Source organism: Orussus abietinus, unplaced genomic scaffold (assembly GCF_000612105.2).
Source record: "Orussus abietinus isolate OABI.00-Male unplaced genomic scaffold, Oabi_2.0 scaffold109, whole genome shotgun sequence".
Lineage (NCBI taxonomy): Eukaryota > Metazoa > Arthropoda > Insecta > Hymenoptera > Orussidae > Orussus > Orussus abietinus.
Window position 1 is genome coordinate 211691 of NW_019395023.1, and position 15573 is coordinate 227263.

Consider the following 15573-nt stretch of genomic DNA (forward strand, 5'->3'; position numbering starts at 1 on the left):
AAAAAGTGTTGTATGCGTTTGCTAAAACGATGGTAATACCAGGTCTCGGAGTGAAAATTTAATTGACCTGGAAATCACAGATGGCGCAGAGGGTCCCCCCGCAGTCAATTAGGGCCCCAGAAGGCATGAATCCAGAGGATTTCTGGAGTTTTACTTCGATTTCTTTATAATTATAGTACGTAAACGACAGGTGGAATATGCCATTTGGTACAATACCCAATATAATTCGATCCAGTTGTCAATATAAAAACGAACGTCGGCAACGTAGGCATTTAGAAAAATCTTCTTTATCGACGTTGATCAAGTTCCTCGACGTGTTTCACTTCACCTTAAAGATCGGTCACGAAAGCACGGTTGAAACTAAAGGAAAAACGAACAGCGTAGTATTTTTTCACCTCGTTGCAAATTCCAGTTATCGATTTTCCTTCATTCCGACGCTGTTTTCGGGATTTTAAATAACGTTGAAGTTGAACATTGTATCCAGAGAGCGAATCTGCCCTGCGAAAGGGTGGTGACGATTGTCCGACAAGTCCGAAAAAACGTCGGATTAATATAACATTGTCAATATATCACTTACAAGGAAACATTCCCAAATGTTCGCTGCCGATTTTATTGATTTTCATATACGTTGATGAACACAAAAATCTAAGCGACACGTGTTTTTTTTTTATCCGCAATGGTCCACATTTAAGGGGTGAAACAACCCCCATAAGTTTGACGGAAATTCGATTTTTATATTAATTTCCGTAGAAGCAGTAGAGGAATTCCTACGAAACTTGGCATAAACATATTCTGTATAAAAACGGTGAAAACACAATACTGTCCAGGAATGCTACACCACCTCAAGGGGGTGAACCACCCTTCGTCGGAAATTTTTTTCTAATATCTGTTAAACAAGCACGCCTACTTAACTTCCACTTACGCCATGTGATTGCTCGCGAAAAATGAGGAGATACGTGTTTTTTGCCTTTTGCCAATAAACATTGATACATCGGTTGAAAAGAATGGATGTAGGTGGTATATGGGTATATCCCGAATATCTTTATTGGGTGATATCGTGACCAATTCATTGTACATAAATCGGTAATTCCTCAAAATGTCGGTTTTCATAACATGCAATTATTTAAAAATAAATTTAAAAAACAGTTTAAGAGACTGACATTGTTTCGCAACAAATTTGATAACGATATGACACACTTGGGAATGTTTCCTTGTTAGATACCCTTATGGGCGACCCCGCCATTTCATCAAACCTTCCATCAAAGCGTTCCATCAAATCTGGAGTTGCATCCAATCGACCCAGATAGGCGTTTCCCCCGAAACGACAAAATCGCGTGGCCATTGGTAGTGTACCTGGTCGAACCGAAGGAAGTCTTGGCCTGTGACCATAAACCTCCGAGCCTACGTCCAGAAGTCGTTATCGCCGTGATATCTCTTGCCATTTCTGTCTACCGCTAGCCGGAGAATTATCGTCTTCCGACTGGACGTGGAACGGAACTTTATGGACATCCTCGACCACCAACCATAATTTCAAGAGGCCCAACGACCACCAAGCGATCCTGCATCCATCCGATCCATCGCAGGGCAGGTTCGATCCATCGCAAAGCAATTTCGGTCGACCAGTCCAGGGACCCGATTCTCGACTGCATACGATCAACTTTCGCATACGAAATCTCATTTTCGTATAGGACTTTCAACAGTTGGTATTCTTGAGTGATCACCGCGATTTCGTATTCCAATAATACCATGGGTCATAGCATGCGAAAGAGATCATTCCTATACGAAAGTAACATCAAACTATTGGTTTTTATGAGGGGGTTGAAGATCAATATAACCATATAGGGAATGACAGGAGAAAAAATAAACAATTGCTAAAGCGAACATTTCATTGGTTCGGACATTTCACAGACAAGCGACAATGTTGCTTCGTAATCGCATACGGATTACCTACGAGTCATTCCCACGAACCCAATTCGAAGAGTCCTCAAGAGTTGGTCTTACTACTCGTATGCGAAATTCTTCATGCGAATGTTTTCGTATGAGACATTCTTCATGCGAATCTATTCGTATGAGACATTCTTCGTGTGAATCTATTTGCATGCGAAATTCTTCATGCGAATGTATTCGTATGAGACATTCTTCATGCGAATCTATTCGCATGAGACATTCTTCATGCAAATCTATTCGTATGAGACATTCTTTATGCGAATCTATTCGTATGCGAAATTCTTCATGCGAATCTATTTGTATGCGAAATTTTTCACGCGAATCTGTTCGTATGACATTCTTCATGCGAATGTATTCATATGAGACATTCTTCATGCGAATCTATTCGTATGCGAAATTCTTCATGCGAATCTATTCGTATGCGAAATTCATTATGCGAATGTATTTGTATGAGACATTCTTCATGCGAATCTATTCGTATGAGACATTCTTTATGCGAATCTATTCGTATGCGAAATTCTGCATGCGAATCTATTTGTATGCGAAATTTTTCATGCGAATCTGTTCGTATGACATTCTTCATGCGAATCTGTTCGTATGACATTCTTCATGCGAATCTATTCGTATGAGAAATTCTTCATGCGAATCTATTCGTATGCGAAATTCTTCATGCGAATCTATTCGTATGAGACATTCTTCATGCGAATCTATTCGCATGCGAAATTCTTCATGCGAATGTATTCGTATGCGACATTCTTTATGCGAATCTATTCGTATGAGACATTCTTTATACGAATCTATTCGCATGCGAAATTATTCATGCAAATCTATTCGTATGCGAGAAAATCTTGATGAACTTGAGAATCGGGTCCCAGGTCCCAGCAGGCTTCCCTAAAACCGAGAGTCGCTTTAATCGGCGGGAAAAAATCGAAAATAGATCAAATAAGTCGCTAATTCCGGTACCGGGTACACACTTAGGCAGCCATTGTCCATCCCCGGGACGTTCGCCTCGTTTTTCGGCCAAGAAATATCATCCTATGTCGATATTGGCACGAAACCAGCTGGGATCGAGGTTCTGGCTTGATTCTGCGGAGATTTATTCAGAGGCCGAGTGGAATTCGTCTGCCAAAGTATGAGGAAAAAGGGGCGCCTCTTTCGTTAGCATCCAAGATGGCGGCGAAGAGCGTCGCGCGCTTATCGAGGCTCGAACTCCTGGAAATTGTGATTGAAAGGGTCCGATGAAATGCCGAAACGTCGATTTGTCAAAATATGACGGCCAGCCTTGGAAAGGTAGCCTCGAAGACCTCGAGGTTGCCTTTTCGACAGCCTTGGATTAAGCAAGATTGATCTGGGATTCCCTGAAACTGGAAATGCGTAGGGCGGTTATTTTGCGAAGGCTCGATATCGGTTAACATAAAAATGGAGCTATTCCTCGTACCTCGACTTCCGGGTAAAGGGTTCGACGGTACCTCGCGGGTTAAAAAGAACTGGGTTAATTTGCAAAGTGTGAACTTTCCTTCGCAAAAGTGTGAGAAAAATGTCGCGAGTTTCTGGACGATTGGGGCCTTAGAGCGACTAGGCTTCTCGGCGAACTTTCAGGGATTTCGACCTCGGACTGGAATTTCGAGGCTTTCCGAAAGAGTTTCCAGGCAGAGAAAAAGGAGGACTCGGTTTGAAAATTCCCTGGGAACTTGAGGCCGCGCGGAAGAGAAAACGCTCCGGAAACAATCCGATCCGAGAGCGAAGCCGCCCCGAGTCGCGCGTTGTTCGCGAATGTGTTATCGATGTTGTGAACAAAAAACCATGTTACAAAGAAACTGTACATTATTACTATTAACGCGATCATTTGTTTATTTTTCTTTATTACTATTACATGTCCGTTGACTATTATGTTAGAAATAAAACTGAATCGCAAAGTGCCCGCTCGTTCGTTTCAATTCCTACTTTTCCTAGGCTAACTTATTACGTCTAAAAAAATAGAATATATTTTAAAACAAGTCAGCTTTCGAGTATACATATTTATTTATTCGTATCCTTGAGAAAGCTTCAAAATGGAGCTTCGGACGTGGAAAATTGAAAAATACTCCTCGTTCTTCTAACTTATTTTAATTTATGTTAGTCTTAAGCTGCAGTCTGTCACTTGTAAGAAAGTTTATTAACGACAATTTAATGTCTACTGTTTAATCAAAAGTCTCCCTACGAGGCGTCTAAAGTAGTTAAAATTGGTAAGTATTAGCGTCTTATTTCTTTTGTTAAACTAACTCGCCGAAATGCCTTCCTTATGTCCGTACTTAAGCGAGCTCTATTAACAGACTGGGATTTCCGGACAAAATGTCGAAACTTTCGAAGACATTTAAGGAGGTCGATACGGTAGAAGTATTCAGGCTCCTCGAAGATGTTCCGGAAACGGTGGAAACGGATTCAATGGGATCCAGTCGCTTTCAGAAGGTCCTTCGAGCTGCTCCAATTTCGTAGGTACAACGGACCCTGATAACGAGGTGGTGCTCGTTACATTCGACCCCTCATTATCGAGATCGTCGTCGGATCGCGAGATCTTAATGCGCAATTTAGGCTTCTGACCCTTTATTACCTGAAATAGTATCAATATTCAATGATAACTCGGATTGAATATTTTCATCAATTATTTCTATCCGTGCTCTCTGTCTATAGATAAAAAAATGAACATCTCTCAGGCTTATTTCTTTCAAATAGAATCCAGAAATGTCCATTGTTTTACCATAAACTTACTTTAATTCGTACTTTCTTTTTCCCGGCGCGGAACACCCTGGACTCCACGTCGCCGTCGTCATCAAGGTAATCCTCATCCTCGACGTAATCACGGACAATCCCGCGATCGTGACTCCGATGATAAGACCCGCTTTTGTAAAATCTACTCTTATCTTCGCGCCTTGGCAGTTCTATCTCTATCGTGTAAGGCTGGTCATCGTGATAATCGATGTTATTTCCGTAACGCGAAGGGTACCTAGATCAAGGTGCACGATTAGTCATCTTACCGTCTTACGGGCGAAATATTAATATTTCAGAGGTAGAAGATAAAACTAATCACGACCTCCAGCAAGAAACTCCATTACCCAGTCAATTTCCAGCGAATTATTTTCAGGCGGACGTGTAAATCGATAAAATAACTAATTCTACTATTTTGAAGCGACACAAAAATCCCGTAAAAATGTCTATGAAATGAAAATTTGATGAAATATGAAATGAAATATGAAATGAAATATGAAATGAAATATGAAATGAAATATGAAATGAAATACGAAATGAAATACGAAATGAAATATGAAATGAAATATGAAATGAAATATGAAATGAAATATGAAATGAAATATGAAATGAAATATGAAATGAAATATGAAATGAAATATGAAACGAAATATGAAACGAAATATGAAACGAAATATGAAACGAAATATGAAATGAAATATGAAATGAAATGAAAAATGTCTATGAAATGAAATATGAAATGAAATGAAAAATGTCTATGAAATGAATGTAAAAATGTCTATGAAAAGAAAGTAAAAATGTCTATGAAATAAATGTAAAAATGTCTATGAAATGAATGTAAAAATGTCTATGAAATGAATTCAAAAATGTTTATGAACATTCCACGGAATGGATTGTTATCTTGAGATGAAAATAGGACGGGAATTTGAGAATCTCGTAACGCGAAAAACTACCCGGAAGGTTCCATCGATTTCCCCTTAAAGTCTAGGTCATGCCAGGGTGCAACGAGGTCCCTGTAAATTAATCGACCACATTAGACTACAAGGTTGCAAGCGATGCTGCATGTGCATACGGAACTAACTCGGGAACACGTGGAGCAGGGAATGCAAATTTCGGGATCGGTGATGGGAGAAAGTTCGACATTTTCAGGAAGAACGTTTCCCACGAAGTTTCCTCACCTGGAGTAAGGTGGACCTCGATAACGAGAGGGCGGTCTTCTCTTGGAATGATATTTCGCCGGCCTCGGGAATGAGTGCCAACGCGGCCTGTAGCGTGATCTTGGACGATAAAACTTGAACGGCTTTATAGACTTGTAGGCATCAAGTATTTGGACTACTTCCCCGACCATGGCAACCAGCAGGAAAATCGCGATGGCCTGAAAACGACATCGGCTATATTCGCCACTGCTTTCTGCAAAGGTCACTTAAGGCGAATTATGCATCAGATAAAAGTTAACTCGGTATCGGGTAACGACTGATCTCGATATTGTTTCAAATTGTACTCATTTAAGTATTTTTAAAAGCGAATTACCCTCGTTTAGGCTAAACGGTGCCATTTTATTTCAGACCATTTTTAGACGATTATCGAAACGCGATATAATTCAATCTTGCGAATTTCAGTAGAAGGAAAATTTATGCAAATGAACTTTGCGGATTAGTTCGAAATGGGGTGATTTTTCAAAATTAAAACGCTTCATTTAAGTACGTTTAATGAGCACGCGGGATATTTGAAACATCGTCAAGTGCCCTTTTATTTCAGTCCATTTTTATACGGTTATCAAAGCGCGATATAACTCAATATTGCGAATTTCAGTAGAAGGAAAATTTATGCAAATGAATTTTGCGGGTTAGTTCGAAGTAGGGTGAATTTTCAAAATTAAAACGCTTCATTTGAGTGTGTTTAATAAGCACGCGGGATATTTGAAAGATCGTCAAGTGCCTTTTTATTTCAGTCCATTTTTAGACGGTTATCAAGGCGCCATATAATTCAATCTTGCGAATTTCAGTAGAAGGAAAATTTATGCAAATGAATTTTGCGGGTTAGTTCGAAGTGGGGTGATTTTTAAAATTAAAACGCTTCATTTAAGTGTGTTTAATGAGCACGCGGGGTACTTGAATGATCGTCAAGTGGGGAGCATAAATCTGGCGTTTCGGTATCGTAAAAGCATCCTTGCTGGCAGGTGATAGTTAATAATTGCAGGATGACACGGTGCAATTGACTTTGAGTAATGTCTTCCTGAATGGCGCTATTCTTGAAAAGTCCGCGTCCTCCTTTCGGGACCGACTTCTCTTTTATTTAACATTTCCCCGCGGACGTTTCTCCTCGGTTGCTTCGGCGGAAAGTAGACAAAGACTCTGAGAGGAAAGGAGGGAATTTTCACTCGAGGTTAACGACTAACTGCGAATAGAAAAACGCTATTACACTTATGGCGTTTCCGAGGACCAGAAACAGAAAGCGCCGAAGAGTTCCAAGAGAAACGAGGCCGGCCATCCTCTTTGTCGTTTACCTCCTCGGTTTTCCCTTTGTTTGCACACTTTTATTAAAAGAAATAACGAGACAGTCGGAAACCAATGGATTGAAAATAATGAAAGCATTTCTGCTTTCCAGCCAGAAAATAAACTTTTGCGTTATACTCACGTGTTCTCTCATTTTTGGTATCATTAACAATTACTGAAAATCATCATCAGTCTTGTCACTCTTCTTTTGGACTCACTGAAATATGGCAAAATTCCACTCAGATTGAAAATTGATCCCTTAAAACTCATTTGGCTTTCTGATGACTTAAGTCAAGCAACGTTCGCAACAATACTTGTTAACCGCAAATTATTTTTTTAATTTCACTGAACACTTTTAATAAAGTATTTAAATAGCGGGATTGAGGGTGTTTAAGATCTCGTTTTTAATCGGCTGGTGTACTGTCGCTTAATTTGTCCTTTTTATATTATTTTTCTCGGTTTGTACGAAAAAGAATGGTAAATTGTTCGCCATGTTCTCCGACCCAGAAAGAGCTCACTGGAGAACCGTTTGGACCGCTAGAGAATGACTCGGAAGTTCATCATCCGAGACACCTCCATTTATACTTTCCCCACCAGTTCACTTGCACTGTCCCAATGATCTTTCCAAGCCTTTCTAGGTGAAGTACAGAGAAATTAGCATCTGACGAAAAGAAAAAAAATTCCTCGTACGCGCTCAAAGACTGAAAAAAGTCAACGCTGTTTCTTTGGCCGGCGTCGACGTCAAACTCAAAGAGTGGAAATAAATGTCCTCTCCGAAGATTATCAAACAGGGAAGAAAGAAGAAAATTGATTTCGAGATAAAGAACCGTTGCTTTCACTTTTTACATCCGACTTTTAACTTCGACCCTTGACCAGCGAGCGAGACAATTCCCCGTGAAAGTGGGAAACTTACTTTCCTACCTTTGTACTTTTAATTAAATCCCATCTAATTCGAAAAGACCTAATTCCGACAGGTGTACGCGACAGCGGGAACTGCAGTTATCAGTCCTCGAGTTTTAATCTTTCCCTAACCACTCACCGGGTTCTTAATTATGGACCTGAGAAATTATTACGACATAAATTGCCAATTACTCACATCGACATTTCTTTGAAATTCCCACCTCCATCTTGTAACGAAGAGAAATGTACTCATTATTCTTGCCGCTCTGTTAATATCATATGACGTGAAAAATGGAAAAATCCTACATTAAGAATATTAGTTTAGAGACAAAGAAGCTTTTAAACATAACTGTACCCTAATCGCTATTTAGCATTAATTTTCCACTATTTCCTTAAAAGGATCGCTTTTCACTACTAAGTACCGTAACTAATTCATTCATTATTTTGATTTAACGATTTCCTTTGAAACCGAGCATCGGTATCAGGTTTACTAGGTAATTGGTCAATTAAACTTTATTAACCGGAAAGAGCTTAAAACCTTAAACCCGATTGAAGGTAATGAATTTAGGAAGAACGCTCCTTCCATTGTGCGCGAATCTTAAGAGAAAACTTGAATCGTTTCCAGGCTTCTTTTATACGAGAGTCAAGGCAGATCTTTTTCGGGAAAACAGTTTCTGCACCGCAACGAAATCTTTCAGGAAGATTACTGGAGTATTCCAATCGGAAAAAAAGAAAAACAAACATACAAAAAAGAGTGAAATATAGTGATAGGAGGATGACAGGGTAAGGAGCTTCGAATAACAATTGATCCGATTAAATTAATAAAATTGAACGAAATATTCCACGTACCTTCTAATTGCAAAATAACCGCCGAGGAAACCGTTTAATAAGATAAATTATTTGTTTTCGCGAAATAAAAATTAATAAATTGACAAGGAAATAATCGCGCCAATTTTTTGGAAGTTGAATGGCCATTTTTGCTATTGAAGCTTGCAACAACCAATCGAATACGATATTCATATTGCAAAATAATCACCGAGGAACCCCGTTTAACAATATAAATTATTTTTTTTCGCGAAAAAAAAATGAATCAATCGACAAGAAAATAATCGTGCCAATTTTTTGGGAGTTAGATGGCCATTTTTGCTATTGAAGGTTGCAACAACCACTCGAATATGATATTCATATTGCAAAATAATCGCCGAGGACACTGTTTAACAATATAAATTATTTGTTTTCGCGAAATAAAAATGAATAAGTCGACAAGAAAATAATCGTGCTAATTTTTTGGGAGTTGAATGGCCATTTTTGCTATTGAAGGTTGCAACAACCACTCGAATACGATATTCTTATTGCAAAATTATCACCGAGGAACCCCGTTTAACAATATAAATTATTTGTTTTCGCGAATTAAAAATGAATAAGTCGATAGGAGAATAATCGTGCCAATTTTTGGGGAATCTGATGGTCATTTTTGCTATTGAAGTCTGCAATATCCCCTTGAATACGATATTTTTATTGCAAAATAATCGCTGAGGAAACCGTTTAATAATATAAATTATTTATTTTCGCGAAATAAAAATGAATAAGTCAATAGTAGAATAATCGTGCCAAGTTTTGGGGAATCGTTTAATAATATAAATTAGTTGTTTTCGCGAATTAAAAATGAATAAGTCGATAGTAGAATAATCGTGCCAAGTTTTAGGGAATCGGATAGTCATTTTTGCTATTGAAGTCTGCAATAACCACTCGAATACGAATCCGGGATCTAGGGAACATTTACCGAGAGTGGAACAATCTTCTAAAGGGTTCTCTCGACAGCTGCTCGTAACTGTTCCATCTAACTATTTACTTTACCTCCTACTCGAGTATTTACCCTGCCAAAACGTGTCCACTTGTCATCCTCGGCAGGTTTCTTGAGAAAACACTATACAACCTTAGATCTACTTCAAATGGACATACTCACACGTCCTATAATCCCCCATACTCTCCCAATTCGAGAAAGGAGGTAAAATAAATAATCCAAAAAATAAAATCCTATCGCAAACCCTACTTTTAATATACATTAGTAACCATCAATGTTCCATTCATAAGGGAAGGATAATTAATCTTACCGAGCAAACGTAAATATTAAATCAGCTTTATTCTATATCCTTTGAAACGTGTGATATACATTTCGCAAGAAAATGACGTGATTTCCGTCACTTTCGAAACTGAGGAATACGCTGCATATATTACTTCCTCTATTAACAAATGGCAACAAGTTCGAGGTCGAATTTGCAAATATTTACTTGCAGTGTAAAGAAATTTTATAAAAGATTCGCATCGCAATTTCAAACTGGCTCGAGATTCAAGAATTCTCGACAGCGTCGAAACCCGAAGTAGATTGAAGCGTTATGTTCGAATATATACGAGATATTCGATCGAAGGCCACTAAATTGACGATCGTGATAAATGGGATAAACGTTACGTTGGCGGATGAGGAGATTTCCCATCTACGACCAATTTCCATCGTATTTTAGCGCCAACAAGAATCGATTGTCCAGTCTTATCTCGAGGGTAGAAAAGGGAGTAATATTACCGCATGAAATGAAGATACGTATTTTATGTAAAAAAAAAATGGCACGTGTCAAACAGCTGCCACTTGACTTATGTCGATTGTGGTAGTTTAAGGTGAAGTGAAACACGTCGAGGAACTTGATCAACGTCGATAAAGAAGATTTTTCTAAATGCCTACGTTGCCGACGTTCGTTTTTATATTGACAGCTGTATCGAATTACATTGAATATTGTACCAAATGGCATACTCCACCTGTCGTTTTCGTACAATAATTATAAAGAAATCGAAGTAAAACTCCAGAAATCCCCCGAATTCATGCTTTCTGGGGGCCTAATTGACTGCAGAGGGACCCCCTGCGCCATCTGTGATTTCCAGGTCAATTAAATTTTCACTCCGAGACCTCGTATTACCATCGTTTCAGCAAAGAAGCGCATACAACACTTTTTTTGCCTTTATCCCGTTCAAATGCGAGTTTATCGATTACCAGAGTGTTCTAAATTGTCGTAAAATTGTCCTGACCCTTTCGATTCTCATATCAGAGCCTTCGATAATTGTATATTGATCGAAATATCAGAGCTCGACGCCATTTTGGTTCTGGTGTGGACTGAGTTAAAAATTTTGTTTGAAAAATCCAAATTTTGAATGTGTCAGGACAATTCTTAGATGATCAGGAGTGATGTGTCAAAGTTTCGGACAGTTTGGTCTAATACCCTTAAAAAAAAGTGTTGTATTCGAATCGACTGATTTGAAGGATGTTTCACTTCACCTTAAACATACAAGGACTCGCTTAAACATATCTTGAAATTTCGTACAAAGCCTAACGATAACAATTTGTTAAGCTAAATTAGAGTACGATTATATTTAAGTATTTAGCCCTGAAGTCGTTCCTTTTTAGGATTTAATGCACAGGAAGTCTTAAAACTTATTCTCTGAAAGATCAGAATGATCAGTTTTTTTTTTTTTTTATACAAAAGTTATAATTTACCACATGCGGCTGACTTGATTTAATAGTGGTCATTACGTAATAGTAACTGATAGGAATTTATCACTGCAATCGGCTCGCTCGTTTTGTGGTACCACGACAGAACGCTTTCGAAAAAATACTTTTTTGTGAATGAAATTCAATGATAGCGCCGTTTTATACGAGCTGCGTAAAGAGAACAATATTTTGAACCTCTCCTACCTCTGCGTACATAAATGGGTTTATCTTACAGCAATTATTAAGTACGGAAGTGATATCTCATTTTTGAGAATGGTCTGTTTACACCATTCTGGGAGTTGACCATTCGGGATGGTCCCTCGTTCATATCCTATTTATTTGTTGGTAATTCATATTGTTTTCTCGTCATTTAGTATGACGCATGAATATATGAAAATGTTATTTCTGAATTCTCAAATGATTTCCTCTACAAATTTGCACAAAAAACATTCTACCTCCTATTCTGTAAGCACTGTGATTGCAATTAGTTAAATTAATATATAAACTAAACGTTTATAGTCATCCTAAATTAGAAAACTTACTAAAGTACTTTTAAAATTCACTATTGTGACTAGTACATCAATAAATACAACATACAAAAATAAGTGAATTAAAATGTTGTCCAGCTTGTACAATTCAGATATCCATGTGCATAGCTTAAATCGAGGGTGTACATACAGTAAAAACAAATGACTCCTAAGTTTTGATAGCGATAGTGAGTCTCACAATAATTAATTGCAAAGAACATTAATGATGCCACATCATTTGGCTACAATTAATACATCAATGTTGCGTAGAAATATTCGTTAAATCTCACTAATAGCGTGCTGACTAAACCCGTAAATGCAATCTTCTAGTAATGAAACAAAAATGAGTAGCTCTCATTATTGTACGCTCAAGTTATTACGTGAACTTGCCAGATATGTATCTGATCTAATTCGAACTTCATCTATACATTGTTTCCAGCGCATCGCATACTTATGTAATAAACTTATCATAAGTATGGGCAGTGAATTGTCCAATGTCGTCTTGTCCGAGATATTTGACGAGAAGTATCGACGCCCAGCAAATAAATATTAATTCTAGTTGAACTCGATATTACGTATCCTCTTGCGGATGTTCAACGCAATCCGTGGGCTTCACTTCCAACCACCAATCGTTGGGATAATGGTACTTCTGCAACTCGATACCTTCTCTTGGTACCGGAACAACGTGGTCTCCAAATTGTTTCGTTGGTAAGGGAGGAATCGCCAATTGAGGCGGAAAGCATTGCAAGCTTGGCGAAAGCTCGCAATCCGGAGGTAAGACTCTTCTGGTCCAACCAACTCGCCTTACCATCTGAGTCTAAAAAGAAAAAGTGCCACTTAACCAAGAGAATATAAAAGTTCAAAAAATTCAAAGAACTAAGCCCACTAATTAACATTTCGGATTCCTAGATTTTGACCTCCGAGTCTCCCTGCGAAAATGTGATACACGTTTAACTGCAATAACAAAATTAAAGCTCCAACGATGTTCGAACTTTTCTGTAGAACTTCCCTTAACTTGCGGCGCTCTGGTTTCCAGAGTTAGGAAGTTCAGTTATTCCTGCATCTCTCCTTACGGTGTTTAAACGCTACGACTTCTTTGGCTGAATTTGAGCTTCTGCATTTTCCCAGAATAAACTTGTAATTGCGATTAGGCTGTAAAGTTTGTTCTCACCACGGAGTCCTCTTCAAATACGACGATCTCCACTTTGGGAGCATCATCGCCAACTTCGTTTTCCTGAACACGGTAGATCCCAGCTGCGTGCAAATACGTAGCACTCAAGCCAACTTCTCGGAAAGCTTTGGTTATCATGGCGTCGTCTCGCAAAGTATCCATCAGACACAACTCGACCTTACGAGCCCAGGGCAATGCTCGACCTATTCGAGCCTGACCCCAGAGACCTCCAAAACACAGAAAGTGCACAAGCCCCAGCTTCGCCAGCACTAAGTGGGCCCTAAGATCATAAGAAAGAAGACATTAAAGTAACATCACCAATCCAATCATAAAACCTCTTACCACTCCACCAAATTAAATTTCACATTCTCCTCTTGTAATCATTATTTTAAGCATTCCTTGCAAAAAGGAATAATAATGATGGTGTTTAAGATAATTAAAAACTAAGACATATCGTGCCACTTTTGTTGAGCAAACAATCATTTCTGCGGTTCTACTTTTATCTAATTCTTGATTCACTCCGGAATTCCTAATCAATTATTTTACATTCCTCCAATTAGCACAATGTTTTTGTTTTTCAAACTTTGATTTTATCCCTACACTAAATTGCGGATCTACACTTCCCTTAACCTCTGAAGAACGTATCGTTGGTAACTTCATCCGCAATCGATATGGAAGGGATCTCTACACTTCTGGGATTCTGTTCTTCATAAGGAAAGTATAAAAAAATAAAACGTGAATTAATAATACAAACCTGTAAGTCAATTCATGAAGCTTTTCCGTAAACTCTTCAGGGACACTGCAGGGTTGTCGAGGAATTTCTGGACGATTGAAACTGTACCAGAAGAGGATACCGACGAGGAGAAACGCTGCCAGCGCTCGCAGCGGGGTAACGCGCAACCTTCTCCATGGCCAGAAACTCATGCTGGTAATCTAAACAGCAAACGAATCAGCATTGAAATTATAAAACCCATGACAACCAGTAACCGTTAGGAGTCTGCATAACAGAAAAAAAATTGCGCGGACTACACTTTATAACATTAAAATACGAATAAACACGGAACGATACGAATAGTGTAAGACCACGTAGCACAGTAAGACATCGATTTTCAATTCACGAGTCGGCGAAATTTCGAAAAGTCACGATTAAATGGACACGGAATGTCCAGCAGAATACATACTTCCGGTTGGCGAAAGACACATGACCCACGTGTGTAAAATTTCCGTTAAATTTCCGTCGCGGAGCCGCTACTTTTTTCGATCGTGTCGCACCTCTGTTATGAATTCTCGCGAACCGGAATAACTTGTAAGCTTGGCAACACTGCTCAAAAGGATCGATTCGCTTACAAAACTACCTTGCCGACCTTGCGACAGATATGGAGTCCCCCTACCGGTGATAAATGAAAAAGTATATCACCGAGAAGAGACGTGAGCTCGCAACTTACAGGGCCGTGACTTTAGCCGTTCCAGAACACGCTGAAAGATGGTGCCACGGTTCGCTCATCAGCAATTATAATTCCAGCTTTCAAGGAATTTTTGAATAATCAAATTAACAGGTGAGAACTAGATATACCATTTTGTGGTTTACATATTACATATTGAAGCGTCCGTGATAATTATTCAATATTCCAGAACTTTGCAGCTACATGAGAGGAATTCCAACATTTTCAGAAATTAATTCATTACCCCATTAATGGGCGAAGGGAAATTTGAAATGGAATACCGCGTGTATTTGTTTTTTCTTAAGAAATAGGAGATACGTAATCATGTCTGATTCTACGTCGATAATATTGTGTATTACATTCCAGTTGAATCCTTCATCAAGAATCGGTAGCGTCCCGCCATCTTGCGGCGCGTTCTGGTACTTCTCTCGCGCTTTCGAATTCACTCCACCAGAATGAAGCGCGCAAAGACGAAAATAAATGCCTTGCCACGAGTACTTTCTTTTTCTCGAGAAGGCTGCTCTGTCATTTTGACAGGAACTAGTGGCAAAAACGTCAGAAACTCGAGAAACGGTAAGTGATGGATTATCACCGTGTGTGGCAGGATTTGAAACGTTGTTTGGACTTTTATTTTAATAACGTCTTCATATTTATAAGCAATGAATCAAATCAGAGCAGAGTGTAGCAGTTTCCAAGAGTGCGGGTTGAAGAATGTTTTCATTAACAGCGCATAAACACCGTATACATCGTAAGTACCATTTCCAAGCCCTAGTACATTTATAAAGGTTCAGGGTTTTTATACTGACTT

General features: G+C 38.7%; 2 protein-coding genes across 2 annotated transcripts; both read right to left on the bottom strand.

Annotated features, from left to right (window-relative positions):
* Window positions 1-4327: 4327 nt before the first annotated feature.
* Window positions 4328-8291, bottom strand: LOC111674192. The gene is made up of 3 exons (XM_023433604.1): window positions 8284-8291; window positions 4696-4930; window positions 4328-4537 (listed from the first exon to the last, which is right to left on the bottom strand). Exons 1-3 carry the CDS (start codon window positions 8289-8291, stop codon window positions 4328-4330), a joined length of 453 nt encoding a protein of 150 aa, XP_023289372.1.
* A 3047-nt stretch (window positions 8292-11338) lies between these two features.
* LOC105696658 lies at window positions 11339-14614 on the bottom strand. Its single transcript, XM_012419323.1, has 4 exons — window positions 14505-14614; window positions 14078-14256; window positions 13324-13603; window positions 11339-12969 (listed from the first exon to the last, which is right to left on the bottom strand). The coding sequence occupies exons 2-4, from the start codon at window positions 14245-14247 to the stop codon at window positions 12724-12726; spliced, it is 696 nt and encodes a 231-aa protein (XP_012274746.1). The 5' UTR covers window positions 14248-14256; window positions 14505-14614; the 3' UTR covers window positions 11339-12723.
* Between the last annotated feature and the right edge of the window lie 959 nt (window positions 14615-15573).